We start from the raw sequence: 14487 nt of genomic DNA on the forward strand, positions 1-14487 counted from the left end.
GACCACAGGTAGACTCCGTGCGCCGGTATCTTTGCTGCAGGGCTCGCTCAATGAGGGTAGCTTCATTGATGAAGTCCGCGACGGTTTGAGGTGGACTCCGAACCAGACCAGCGAAGAGGGGTTCTTTTACGCCCTGCATCAGGTGGCGCAACTTCGCTGATTCCGTCATGTCGGGATCAGCCCTTCGGCAAAGACGCGTCACGTCCTCGGCGAACATGGCCACACTTTCGTTAGGTAGTTGCACACGAGCTTCTAGGAGGCGGCGTGCGCGATCACGGCGGTCGTGGTTGGCAAAGGTTTCCCGCAGCCGCTGGCGAAAGGAATCCCAGTTTTGAAGACTGGCCTCCCTATTCTCATACCACGTTTTAGCACAGTCTTCAAGCGCGAAATACACATTGCGTAGCTTCTGAGCCGGGTTCCACTGATTAAATTGCGCCTCTCGCTCGAACTGGTCGATCCAGTCGTCGACATCTTCCCCAGTACCGCCATGGAAACTGGGGGGCGTACGAGGCTGCTGAAGCAGCAGCTGATGCTGACTTGCCTGGGCCATTGCAGAAGTCTCTAACTGCTGGTCAGGTGGCGTCGGTTCAGGTAGAAGGGCGAATTCCGGCTCCAGACCCCGGAGGCGACGGCTGCAGCGATGAACGGGTGTAGATACGAGCGGAAGCGGGTTGGGACTTGATGAGCGGCTGCGAGAGGCCCGAGACATGTAGTTCAAGGCCTCACATCCACCAGTGTCACGTAGCCGTTTAGGGCCGTAACCAGAAGGTTAGGTTTTAACGGGGGGTTGAGCTAGCAGGCGCAGAAGAGCAGGTTCGGAGCAGCGAGAGACGGCAGCTAACTTCAGCTTCTTCTTGGACGCCACGGGGCACTTCTTCGAGTCCGCGCACGAGACTCTCGATGAGCAGCCGCCTAGCGGCTGCTGTTGCACACGCTACAATATATTACCAATGAGCGGAGTGTGCTTCTATCAACATACGTTTGCGTTATATTATGAACAACGATTCATGGAGTTTACCCAGATATGCTCATTTCTTTTTAACGCTGATTCAGGCACTAATATCAGAGGTAACTAAATAAAATGGTTCGGAGGCAAACATTATACTAACTTTGTACGCAAAGGTAAAAATGACGGTTGGTTTGTTTTGTCCGTTATGCAGTTGCCACATTCAGGTCTTGCATTTATAAAATTTTTGTAGAAACGGAATGTATCAACGGATAAACTACAATGCTTCTAATCACTGTTATGGTCTCAAGCCTGTATTGTAGAGTTTTAGGGTGCTGAAAAAAATTTTTAACAATTACCCTTTCCGGGCTTCACTTCATTGCTCAGGTATCCCGTCTTATTACCTATAACAGGAACGTTATAAAATTAAGTTAGCGCTCAAAGGAGCGCTAATTTGATTTTATAACGTGCTGAACATGCATTCTTCGTCATAATCTCGTATAGCAAATGAATATTGTGTTTTCTCAGAAAACTTTTGGTTTATTTACCATAACAATGTATGTTTGCGGTAGATTGTTTTGTGTAAATGTTTTTGTAGTGAGAATTATCCTGTGGCTCAGTTTCTGTTGTTTCAAGATGTACTGCATGTATTTTAATTATCCCAGCGTTAATTACCCCGTTCTCCTCATAGTACGACGTCGACGTTGTCTGTGTTGTATTTGTGAGGAAACATTCATTAGTCCTGTAAAGAGCTGGCAGCTGACGTGACAGGTCACGGACTGGACATTTAATTCAGAGACCTCGCGGAACCATGTGACCTGGGCTTTTTCGGAGGAGCAAGCAAGAATAATGTCCTCATTTTGCTTGAGCGAATGAGGAAAATATAACTGCGCAGGTCCCTTCGATTCCGCGTGAGGCCTGCTATCTCGATGTCCCATAGGCAGTTTCATGCGGCTTTTGTAAATGAAGCTCTATATCCAAGTCAGCATATTTTTTGTACAATATAATGCAATGAGAGTGCTTTGAAAACACCTAAAGAGTATGCCTTAGTTAACAAAGGCTCATATCCATGATTTAGTAATTATATGAGGGGCAAATACATCTACGCAAACACGAATCCATAAGTGGAGTGACCGGTGGTAGCCGGTAACGCTCTCGCTTATAGATTTTACCTTGAAGCTTCAAGGACAAAAAGCGCAGAAGATGACAAAATGAAGGGTTTGCCATCCAATATGCACCACCAACTCAACCGTTCAGATTAGTCGCGCATACAATTATCAACCTTATGATTGTGATGCTTGGTTAAGTTTGAAGGTAAATAAAAAGTATAAAACAGTGTTACTTGTTAGCCAGGAGCAAAATAAACTTACAACTTTGACGCCCTCATCTGTGTCTATCAGTACGGAAGCTTTGCTTTGGTCATCATGATACAAATTTCTTTCATATTTTTCTTTCTTCATCTAAACACAAACAAATAATTATTTTACTTCTGAACATTGCATATAACACTATATTGGAATAAAACCATGAGAATAGAACGCCTCCACTCACATAATAGTGCACTGAGCCACTATTTCCTTCTGATATGAAGAGGAAGTCATCAGAGAACACTTCACTTCTTTCCAGGTTCAATGTGATGGCTTCATTTATCATCAGCACCTTGTTCAGGCCATCACCTCTTTCCGACAAAAGGGCTGGATAAACAATACCGCGATCTAGAATGAAGAAAAAAAAATACTCAGTTCTGCATTTTTGGAATCAGGTAAAAAGTCAGCATGGCACATTGACTTACCTCCTTGACTGCATGTACTTTGTGGAGAGAAAGTGTTGACATTCAAGAGGTTTCATCCATATGTATGTCAAGTGAATTAGCGCAGCAATGCCAAAAGGCTTAGCACAAAAGGAAAAATCAAATTTATATTATATTTGGAGCAATAAACATCGCAAACATCAAATGGACTCTTTATTTAATTGAATTTCGGTTTCCAAAGAGCATGCCAGTCAAGAAATAGTAAAAAGCGTTATAGTGCGTCCGAGTAAGACCTACACTCCTACACACGATTTTAGTTTGATACCTCGGCACCGACATCTTGATTAAGTGGTGGCGGCCCGTATGAGCCAAACAAGGACAGTTCGCACCGGCTCGACTCGACTCCCCCTTGGACTGTGCGTGGTTTATTAGTGCTGCGGCCGTGACAATCCACATCGGCTAGTGAGCGGCGCTCGTGGAAGTTGTCCGGCCTGGTGGGGCTACTTTGTGATTTTCTTTGAGTGCAGTAATGCATGCTATTCGTTTTGCATGGGGGAAGCTGTTGGAGCTTCACTAGTGGCCAGGGCAACTGCGAATGACAGCGCTCCGTACTTCAGCAGGCCGAAGTATAATTAGTAATGAGTGACATAATTAACTATCAAGGTGCCTATGTTTTTAGTTATATGTTATACTGGCAAAGGTAACAGTGCATCTAGAAGAAATATGAGAGGGAATACAGGAGTGCATGACCTCCACACTTTACAAAGCATTGCCGGCAACGTGATAAGAATTAGCGGCAAAGGCTCTTGCAAAGAAAGCTTAGCCGACTGTTCCTTCCGAAACTGCCTCTGGTGCCACCCACTCTCGTGTTCTCTTTGTGGCAGCAGTTTTGTCAAATTAAGGCTGGTCTGGCTCAATATTATTCTGTTATTTATTTACGATCAGTATGCAATCAGGTAAACGTTGAGGTGCCAAGAAAGTCTGCCCTACGAAGATTAGTCCATGTGACTCATGTTTTAAAAATTGGACAAATAATTTTAACATCAATAAACTGAGATGCTATACTTCAGGGTGGCTCTAGAAAACCTCCTAAGGGCTTAATCGCCTCAAGTTCTTCTACATGCTTCTTTGAATCGGTCAACAGCGAATGAGAGTTCGCATAGTCCGCAAAAGGCGTTTCTACTAGCCATTTGATGGGTAGCGGAGAACTCCCTTCAGCACTTAGTGGAGCTGGCATCGACAATATCCTGCAGCGTTTCTCACCCGGTGGCAAGAAACATCCTTCAGGGTAGTTTGCAAGATGGCATGATTAATTTCTAACACTTTCAATCATTGTACTGCTTAAGGTACATACTCCTCTCACGCAATAAATAGGCTAATTCAACGTCGTTTTTCTAGCAGCAGTTACACCAGGTCATCAAACTAACCATTTATTTGAAATAATAAATAAGCTAAAGGTAAAAAAGATTATTGCGTAATATCTTCCGTTATGTCATATATCCTAGCACGCAGTATGACGTTTCTTCATCATGAGTGTATAAAACCGCAGTCCTATATGGAGAAATACAATAGTATGATCTGTGGAGAGCATTTAAATGCCACTCGAGATATTGGGGCGTCTTTTATATCAGTGTCTATTCTTAATATGTTTGCTGATACCCTCTAAATAAAATATGCCGCACCAGTGTTTTTGCTAGCGACGTCAGTGGGCATTCGCTGAAATTTATATTTCAGGTCATTTAAATATCAAGAACTCGGCACCGGCTACAAAATGTGGCACAAAAATATATACTAAACCTCTAAAGCTGGCGACTCACAGAGACTTCTGAATCAGTTTGCAGCGTTATTTTTGAAAGCATAATTTTGCGGTTTGCGGTTCAGACGGATCTCAACTAGATTTTCAGGCAAGGCAGCTCATTGATGACGTAATAAAGCCGTTCCAGAAAGAGTCTGCGATAAGTCTCCCGTTAAAACTTTCTTCAGTATTATCCCACCAACTCTTTCATCCCATAAACTTTCACTCTAAAGCTGCTCCAGAAGAAAAGCAGACAAGTTGTGCTGTGTTTTTTTTTTGCGCATCGTCATTCCTGCTTATAAAAATGGCCGGGTAAATATTATCAATACACTAAGATTTCTCAATTTCGCTGTCGCACATCCGACAATTTAATACACGCGTGAGCTTGAATCCTTCAACACATGGGTATATTCTTACTCCATTTCAGTCAAATGGACAGCCATGAGTTGTACGTACAAACCATTTGTTTCTGCGTATCCTGGTTAAAAATCCCATATCTGTTTTCTTCAGAGATTATATGACAGAATTCTGTTTATTTGGATAATTTCCAGTCACACATAGAAATTAACCTTGATGCAAAACTAGGTATCCTCATCAACATTGTCCTCAACAATATTGATTATGAACGATATTTATTATCACCTCGTACAAAGCTAAATGCATTTAATCGATTTCTAACTTCTTTTTTAACGAGACCATCAAATTTTGAAATACGAAATGTGATTCACGCGCTTGATACTGACATCACGTCGCAGCCGGATGCTTTCCTGGAATTATGCTCCGCCTAGGGAAGTATAAATTTCACAGACCTCTAACTTGACGATCGAAAATATTCGGTACATGGCCACATCAGCAGTCAAATAGAAATAATAGTATACACAGCAATCATGGCTTTTACAGTGTAGATAATTCCCGCTAGCTGGTCAAAGAAATGTTGTTGCAAACGTTTCATTTGTTTAATGATGCTGTCACGCATCTGCGTTCTTTATGGGGCACATGTGAAGCTTGAGATATTTTGTATCCCTAAGCAACTGATGCCAAGAGTAGCGCGTAGCAGAGTGTTTCAAATATCATTCACCTGCAAATACATTTATGGAGTAATTTTATCCAGCATAAAGATACTTTTTATCATCCTATTTCTTGCAAGGATGCAGCCGCTTCGGCTTGCAACGAACCGGCAATTTTGGATGCTGCTCCTGGATACCATAAATCTTGAGCCCTGCTCAGTGAAACAGGAGTCGTTCTGTTTCTTGAACCTATATAAAAAATCTGCTACGAAAGAGGTTAAGAAAAATGGGTAATCAAAACCAGTCCCAAAGCCTTAGAAAGAGTGGTATGGTGGTCGACTTGTACTGCGTGCGCAAGGTGATATGTCAGGGCGAGAATTTCCGTGAAAGGACCGCCGCCAGTGTGCCTCGGTGGTCGGTAGAATACATTTATATTATACCAGATCTCCCATTATATGTGACCAGGCCAATAATATCAGAGGGAACATCGTAGTCGAGTGAAGTAAGATTGAGGACTCTGTATAGTCAAAAAGCAGGACCAGCAGCATTTGTTTTGCTGTATGTTAACGTAGGTTCAACCAATAATGAGCGGATGTTTTATTTATCGCATAGAAATAAAACACCAATATTTTCGTCAGTGGGACATTTGCAGAGGTTCATTTAATTTTGAATGAAAGCTGGTGGCACTTATGTCTCCCTTAGTGAACATGCGACCACCAGTGAGGCACAGCACCGCCCAAAAAGGGCATGTTGTTCTCCGAGACTTGTCCTGAAAAGTTAAAGTTGCACACTATTCCATGGAAGATTTTTCATTGTGCTAGACATTTTTGAGTAATTTTAAGAAATCTAACTCAAATAAGCATTACACGGATCAAGTCATTTCAATCTGTGGTTCATCAAGACAATCTATGACTGTTATATTTATAATCTGTTGATGATACAAAAAGAACATATCCTTATCGGTACATACAAACTATAAGACATTGCTACGCAAAACAGCATTACTGGACATTATTAATGGAAAAAAGGTGACGGGGCTCTTTTCATCCTTGCGGGGGTCTTATCTGGCACCATGAAGCATTACTATGATAACTGGAATTTATTGAGACATACATCATATTTTTTAGATTCTTCCTACTTCAGTTTGCAGTCTAACTTGCCTTCGCTATAATATATAATCCCTGAGAGTGGGTGTGTGGCTTTTTTTTACCTCTGTATATGAAAATAAAATTGTTTCCGAGCTTGAATTGGGAAGTGACGCAAATGCAAGGCCCACACCGAAAGATAAATATAAGAATAATCATGGAGATATGTGTTTTCTAGGGGCAGTCATAGTTGTATAGGCTGTTTCTGCTTGGCTTCTCGGGGTACTGCTTGCATCACAACCAGTAAAATATGTCAGACGTTCATACGATGCTCATTTTTCAACAGTAGAGTTTATTGTGGCGCAGAGGTACATACAAGTTTGCCAGCATTTTTTTTTGTCATTAGGACAGGAGTGTGGATTTTCGAAAATATTTAGCCTGTATAATGGTATCGCTCACTCACTCTGGCCTTATCAAGCGCACAAGGTGTTCAGTTTCATAAAATATATTCAATTTTGCAGCCACAAATATATAAAGTTTGATAGACAGTAAGATGGCTTTTATTGAATCGAAATCAGCATGATTGACGGTAAGATGAGTGTTAGATTAGCCTAGTTGGTATGTGTAAGAACATTGAAGTGCGAAAGGTTCTCAGCGTGTTGTAGCACACAACCGCATGTTCGTATTATATCTGCCAAACTTGCGATTAACTTGATCCGTTGAAGTTTTCGAGACAAAAGGCAAAGCATTTCTTGAGCTCTTAATGAAGCTCTAGTACGAGCGCAAAGTAATGCATGTCGAGAATTTGGTCGTCCTTTGGTGCACATTCTTGAATCACGAATGCCGCAAGGTATACAGCTCGGCACACATAACAAAGAGGCTAACTCGTGCACCACATGATGATTCAAGGATATCCTCATTCAGCAGAGAGCGATATATTATGCTTCATTAAAACAGGGTAACCCGTTTGCCTCATCACCTACATTCATTACAATTCATTCTCCACGATAAGATTATTCCTTCTTATTAGGTGAGAAAGCTGGCATAATTCTGTCATGGCACCTACCAGCGACGGGATATATGCATAAAACCTCATGTGGATGCCGGTGGTAACCTTAATGGGCTCGACGGGGCTCGTCAATCACATTCTTAACACAATAAAAGGCAGAATGGTGAAGGTATCCTACATGTCGCTATACCAAGTGAGAGTTAAATTTGAACGCTAAGCCGCGAATATGCTTATAACACTGGGCGTCTTTTGAGGATTTGCGAATAGCTTCCTCAGCCTGACTAAGTGCAAAGAATCATAAACACACTTACTAAAGCTCGGTAATCACCTTGTCGGAGCCAGCTGCGCATAACTTCACAAAGTTTCTTATTCCTACCATCATCTATTTGGCTTCCCCTGTTACGCTTGCGCGTTCTTAGAATTCATTACATTTCTATTAGCGACCATTATATATCCTACATCTGCATTCACACCCTGCTCCTACGTATTTCTTTTTGATTTGTACTCGGAGGTCAATACTTCGGATTTGGTGCATTGGCCATTCTGCCCTATTTGTGCTTGTTTATTTTTTGTAAATTATTTTCGTTTCCATTGCTGGGTAAATTCGCTTTAATATAAGTTCAAACTTTTTTGTTATCTCGATGACTGTGTCACATTAAAACAGAGCGGTGCTGAGGGTTGCTTATGTAGAACAAACGCCATCGCGTATTGAGAGCTCGTGGTACTCACATTTTAATATGTACTTCTTCTGACTGAACGATGAATATATGTAGAGTCAACTTAAAATAATATATAGATTGGAATTGGTCGCCTAGATAAACGACTCACTGCCAGTTCACACGAAGCTGCCAATTCTTTCTTTCTGGGTGCTTGCTTTACAGCCTATATTTGTCTCGCATAATAAAACTGAAACCACGCGCACAAGAAGTTTTCCGATTCTGCTGTTATGAATGAAGTTATAGGCGGCTATGCCATCTTTCTCATTTTTGAAAACATGGGCACCCTATTACTGGTGGTTTGCTACTATTGATATTACTAGAAGGAAATTTTATATAACGAACTATCTAGATCCACAATCCCAGTACTGAAGGCTTTGCAAATTTTACCAAGGCCTTGGCTGATACTTTTTTCTTCCTATATATGCAATGAAAGCATTCTGTAGCAGCCAGCACATACTGACACGCATGTTACCAAAAATCTGGTCATCGAACCCCGTACTTTCACAACGTAAATATTCACTGCTGAATTATAATTTCTTCACTCTGAGAAAACTCAGGTTTCCGTACCCAAAGTCCCGGGGAGAAAAAACACCCCGCCAGGCTACTTTCGTCTCATCGTGCTATTTCAGACTGCAGTTTAGAAGAAGAAATTAAGATTATGATTATGAAGCAGATTCCTTCAAGGAAAGGCACGTTTCAACTTGCTATTCAACCCACTCCAAATATAGTGTACGACAATTACCTCCTACCTAAATATGGCATGTGACAAGAGGACATTCTGGTCGTTTAGTGAACTACTATTGCGGGATGGGGCTCACTGGCAGGGGTGGCCTGATAGTTTCTTGCAGCCGAAGACAGTAAAGTTTTTGCCACGGCATCGTAAGGCAGGAGGGTGTGAAGTTTAGTTGACCCAATTTTGGAATAATAATAATGAGATTCATATCTGTACCACAGTATTTAAGAAAGAAACTGTCTGCAAGGCTTTTGTTTCCTTTGTGAATATAAATTATACAAGGTTATGGTTTTGTTTTGTTCTTTCCCGTTACTTGTCTTAAGAAATATTGCGGCCGTAATTGCGCCGACGTTTACTAAATATTAAGGCGAAGGCCTTTCAAGGCTCATGGAACGAAATCTATTGCGCTAAATTTGGGCTAGAGATGTGCGCGCGATCTGTGCATAGAATCTTTGCATGGGATTTGTGCACTGAAGTGTCACTTGTCAATCATCGTGTGACGTCATTATAAAAATAAAAATATTGCCTCCACCTGGCCTACATCCCTGGAATTACCAGCCGAACGCTTTAATCTACTGTGTGAAGCCCATGATAATGAAAGGCACATCATGATTCTCCTTTTATCAGCAATCAGTAATGACAATGATGATGATAGCAAATGCAATGATGGTGCATTTAGTTGATAACGATAAACAAAGTAACGTGATTCACCGTGTGCAGCAGCAATACCTTGGGCTTTCGAATTTTTGCAGTGTAGACCCCACAGTGGTCTCGGAATTTTGGAAGCAGCTATAGGGCCAACGTGATAAAAAAAAGTACTGAACTTTTGTTGCTAATTACGACGTATTGGTTAGGAACCATTAAGCTATGGGTAGTTAGATGCAGCGCCCAGTGTTTAACGTGGAACGATAGGTAAAGTAAGAGAAGCTGCGTACCGCATTGTATGTTCAACGCATAATGCTCTCATACACACCTCATTGCTTTCTGCTTTTAGTGCCCGTTAAGAAATGGCCCGCAGCATAGTGATGCTCCTGAGAAACTTGTAATAGTAAAAATTAATTCTGGGAGCGCTTTCTTGTCTCATGTATTCCTAGTCGCACCTCTTAACTTCACTGCACTCCATCAAGATGCGAAGAAATATAGCCAGATTGTCTTGCTTCTTGTAGCACGAATATTAGGCAGAAACGAAAATATGGGTTTTCTTAAGGACTCAAGACTTGACTATCGCAGAACGAGAGCGCTTTAGAGAAATGGTCGTGATGGCAGACTCCGCAAGCAACTAGAATGCAAAAGCACAATACTTAAAAAACGCAAATTGAATACCTTATAATTTTGGGTTGTTTCATTTCAAAATTGTGAAATATATAATTGAAGCTAAACAGCATTTCTCTACCAACCTTTTAGCGCTGATGCCCTAAGCAAGCTATAGAGAGAGATCAGCGTCCACACGAGAGGAGCCATTGTTTGATGTATACGTTTCCTAGAGAATAGGTGCTGACCCTATGTATTTATACTCTTTATTTCAGTTTATTGGCTATAATGAAAAAGCAAGCTTTCAAGAACACCTCTCGTCATGTGAACAGAAACTTTTAGTCGTTGCGGTCAATGCTCTTTTGGCACCGCTGCTATTTGCGATATTTTAGCAGATGGAGAGATATTCTTTCGAACATCGGTCTGCTGCGTGGCTGATCACGCCTTTTGAACGGGGTCACCATCTTTGTAGGATTTTGTTTTATTTTTGCTTCTCCTGCAAATGTGACATAAAGAGCAGTCGGAGAGCGTTTCGGTTTTCGGGCAAGTACAAATTACATATGTTCTGCAGTCCGAGTGAGCGTACACATCTGCTCAAAATATTGTGTCTTGTTTTTGTTTTTGTAGACGCATGTAGAGGTTTCAAAGCTGGGTCAAATCCAAGCGTAGGTTGCACACAGCTTTCAGCAATAACCACGGCTAAGGACACCAATCGGCCATAACATTTTGAAGTAAAGCAGTTTCTCGAAGGAACTTGACTTTCTTCGAGAGCTGAGATTCTTGCGTGCTGTGCGAAAAAAGCGGCAAGCCAATTCAATGAAACATGGTAAATACTGTATTGCAGTCGCTCTGTAAGAACTTGGCTGGTAGGCTTGTTTATTGTCTCCGTGTGTTCCATCCGCTCTCTTCCACTGTTGCGATAAAACGCACCACACTGAGCTACGGTCAAACAGGTCCTGTATGTGGATGGTGCTTGTCATTTAAACCATAACTGCATGCCCTTAATTTAAAGTTTTCTTCAAGCAGATGTCTTGCTGCTTGCTTTTATTTATTTATTTATTGAATCCTCAAAGGCCCCATTTAAGGGGTTTTACATGAGGGGTAGGCTTGGAGTACGGCGGTTACAATAAAAAATGTCTTTCGATGGCAGTCTTGAAATGATGAATGTCGGTTAGTGAGGCGATGTGGTCGGGAAGGTCTTTCCAATCCAGGGCAGTGCGGAGAAAACATGACTTTTGCAATTTTATCGTATAGGCTCGCTGGGGGCAGACGCTTAAGTTAGTATTGAGACGACAATTATATCATGGATTACCGCCCGTGTTAAAAGTTTTTTTTTCATTGCAGTTATAGTAGCCCGACTTGTGCAGTGTTATTTTTGTGTAACTAAGTTCTGTTTTTTCTGTTGATAAACCTTTGTTGCTAGCTAGAGGTTCTGTTGTGTTGTCATGTCCTTGGCTCTACCCTGTTTTCTTTCCAATTTTCCTTGTACTGACTAGCAGCCCAAAACGCTCGCATGGATTCTAAGTCAACTACATGCAGCAAGGTTAGAGAAAAGCCTCCTTCCCCGCGCGAGAGAGCGCGTAACCTTGTCCGTGCCGCCTCCACCCTCTTTCTCATCACCTGGCGATGACCGTGATTCATCAGTCCGGAAGATGCCAGACGTCTCCAGAAACTTCTACGGGACCTAGCCAATGAGGGCGTACGGTTCGACGGGAGGAAAAGGGAGCGCTCTAACTAGCGAAGCTAGGTGTGTGTGCGCGCTAGCCTTGGCGCCCTAACTTCTACGGGACCTAGCCAATGTGTGTGCGTGCGCGCCCTAACAGACAGACGCATCGCGCCCTATTTATGGAGGCCGCGCCGCTTCTGTAGTCAGTCAGTTAGTCAGTTATTGCGGCGTGTTGGCAAGTGCGATAACTGGACTCCCTGGGATCATCCGCTGCTGACAATTCCACGGATATGCGAGGAAGCGGCGCTCGCCTTGCATGGCGGCCACATCGTGACTCTCGAGGCGTCGGACTGCAACAGTGCCCGGTGAACAATTTGGTGTTTGTTTATGTGACTCTCTCGTATATTGTTTTGTATTGTAAAGCTTCTGTGTTACTGAATGCCTCTTTTGTTGCATGCTTAGCGTTAGTTTTTTGTGAACCTCTCTTCTGTGCAATTTTAGTGTTTGTACGTTCCTCTGTATCGTCTCTTGCTGTGCATAAATGTGTTTTGTTTGTTACTTCTGACTCCGACCATTGGGCCCAAACGGCCACCCCCTTCTGTCATTACAAATTAGTTGGATTCCGGCTGAGCTTGCCACGCAAATCGAGGACATCTGCTTTGCGACCGGAACAGCTACCCCCCCCCCCCCCTCACTCTAAGGGTGTCCGGGAGTGTGCGCACCGTTAAGGACACATCGTTAATAATCCTTATGATAATTAAAGTGTGACAGTTAGCCATCGTGATGGTCCCGTCACAGTTTTTGTTTCTGCTGCAGCGCTCGTACTCATTCAGCCAATTGTCAGTGTGTGGCTTGTCGTCACCGTTAAAGATGGGAGGCTGGCTGATTTTCGCGTGTACGACTGGCTGAGCCGATATTGAAGCGACGGTTGGGGCTGCCTCAGAGCTCATAGTGACCGTTGTTGACGTTTTGATCCCGGGCAGGTGGCGACCACTGTGCCAATCCAGCTTTTGTGCGCACGGGGATCTTTAGTCATCTTCACTAAGATGATGCGTGGCACGGTTAGTCCAAGAAGCACAACAGCTGATGACCTGCGTGATTGTAAAGGCAAGCGCCAACATTCCCTTAGCACCAATCGTTTCTACCATTCATTATTCTGTCTCTGTTGTTGATCGTCGTCTTCGGCCTCCTGCAATTGCATATATGTACCAATATGTTCGTAGATATCAGATAATCTTGGTGACGCCAGACAGACGCCAGAAGCTTAGAAATTTCTGGCACAGAATTCCAGTGCCCACCTCAATACCAGCCCAAATGTTATAGCAATACAAAACATATTTGAAGAAAATAATTGCTGAAGCAATTGGCATGTTGCTGTAATACCTCTCATCTAGTCCACAGTCTCTGGTTTTCGGATGCATCCTCTAAACTATCTGTTTCTACTCCTTCATTGCTTTGCAGGAACATCGTGCTACCCTTTGAGCCTTACATTATATGTGGGCCCTGGTGTTTTGTTTTGTAGCGAGAGCTATCTTGAGCTACCAGTCGAGCATTTTGCGGTGATCAGGAGAGAATAGTTTTGCGCATGTGCCGTTACCATTGCAACCGGAAAGGAGCAGCAGTTGCGGCGTGCGCTTCACCCTCGGAGCCGTGCGTGATGCCACGCGGGTGAGCAGTTGTTCGTAGGAGCCGATTCGACGGTAATCAGAGAGACTCCTAGAGAGGCTAACTAGATGTTGGCTATCTGTGTCAAACTTTCCACCTTTCTTCTAGCGCAGTGAAACTATTGCTTCAAAAAAAAAAAACACTTGCCGGACCTAAATTGGAATATTCCGGTTCTTCCTGGGACCCAGGCCTTGATTCTTATTCAATCGTACTTGGTTCTGTGCAAAACCGGGCCTCGCGTTTTGTACTTTCAGATTATCATCGTAATTTCAGCGTTACCGCGCCAAGAAAATTGGACCATCATTTTCACCGCTTTTCGAGCGCAGAATAAGGTTTTGCCTGTGCCTCTTTCACAAAATCTACTAAAACAAAATACTCCTTAAGAAACGCCTACTAATTACCCCTATATATATATATATATATATATATATATATATATATATATATATATATCTTAGATCACATCAATTATATCCACACAAAGTAGGCGTTTCGTCATGTCGGGCTACACATTATTTTATGCATTTGTAGCATAGTTTTTTAGTAGCACTCGTACAGAAATATAATTCTCGACTGTGCAGAAATATACATCCCATTGCTCATATATATATATATATATATATATATATATATATATATATATATGGCACTGATAGCTGGGAGAATTGTAATGTACAGGAGGAGGAGGAAGATGAGGAGAAAAGGCAGGGAGGTTAACCAGTAAGGGAACTAGTTTGCTACCCTGCACTGGGGGAGAGGGGTAGGTGGGTATAAAAGTTGTGGGTGAGAGAGTGATTGGTGAGGACAGGTACAGTCACATCACAGACATGCCACATCACATCACGTCACAGTCTTGTCACG

The 14487-nt window shown here is 42.6% G+C and overlaps 1 protein-coding gene across 1 annotated transcript in view; it reads right to left on the reverse strand.

The window, feature by feature from the left end:
* LOC146174200 (venom metalloproteinase BumaMPs1-like) overlaps positions 1-10520 on the reverse strand; it is a 57319-nt gene extending 46799 nt beyond the window's left edge. The window contains exons 1-3 of the mRNA XM_084585349.1: positions 10442-10520; positions 2498-2661; positions 2317-2406 (exon numbers count right to left, since the gene is read on the reverse strand). Of these exons, the coding sequence (XP_084441475.1) occupies positions 2317-2406; positions 2498-2661; positions 10442-10505 (318 nt within the window). The 5' untranslated portion in view covers positions 10506-10520. The remainder of the gene's footprint in view (positions 1-2316; positions 2407-2497; positions 2662-10441) is intronic.
* Positions 10521-14487: the final 3967 nt, after the last annotated feature.

Source organism: Amblyomma maculatum, chromosome 11 (genome assembly GCF_055883805.1).
Source record: "Amblyomma maculatum isolate TAMU_Amacu chromosome 11, ASM5588380v1, whole genome shotgun sequence".
In the NCBI taxonomy this organism is placed as follows: domain Eukaryota; kingdom Metazoa; phylum Arthropoda; class Arachnida; order Ixodida; family Ixodidae; genus Amblyomma; species Amblyomma maculatum.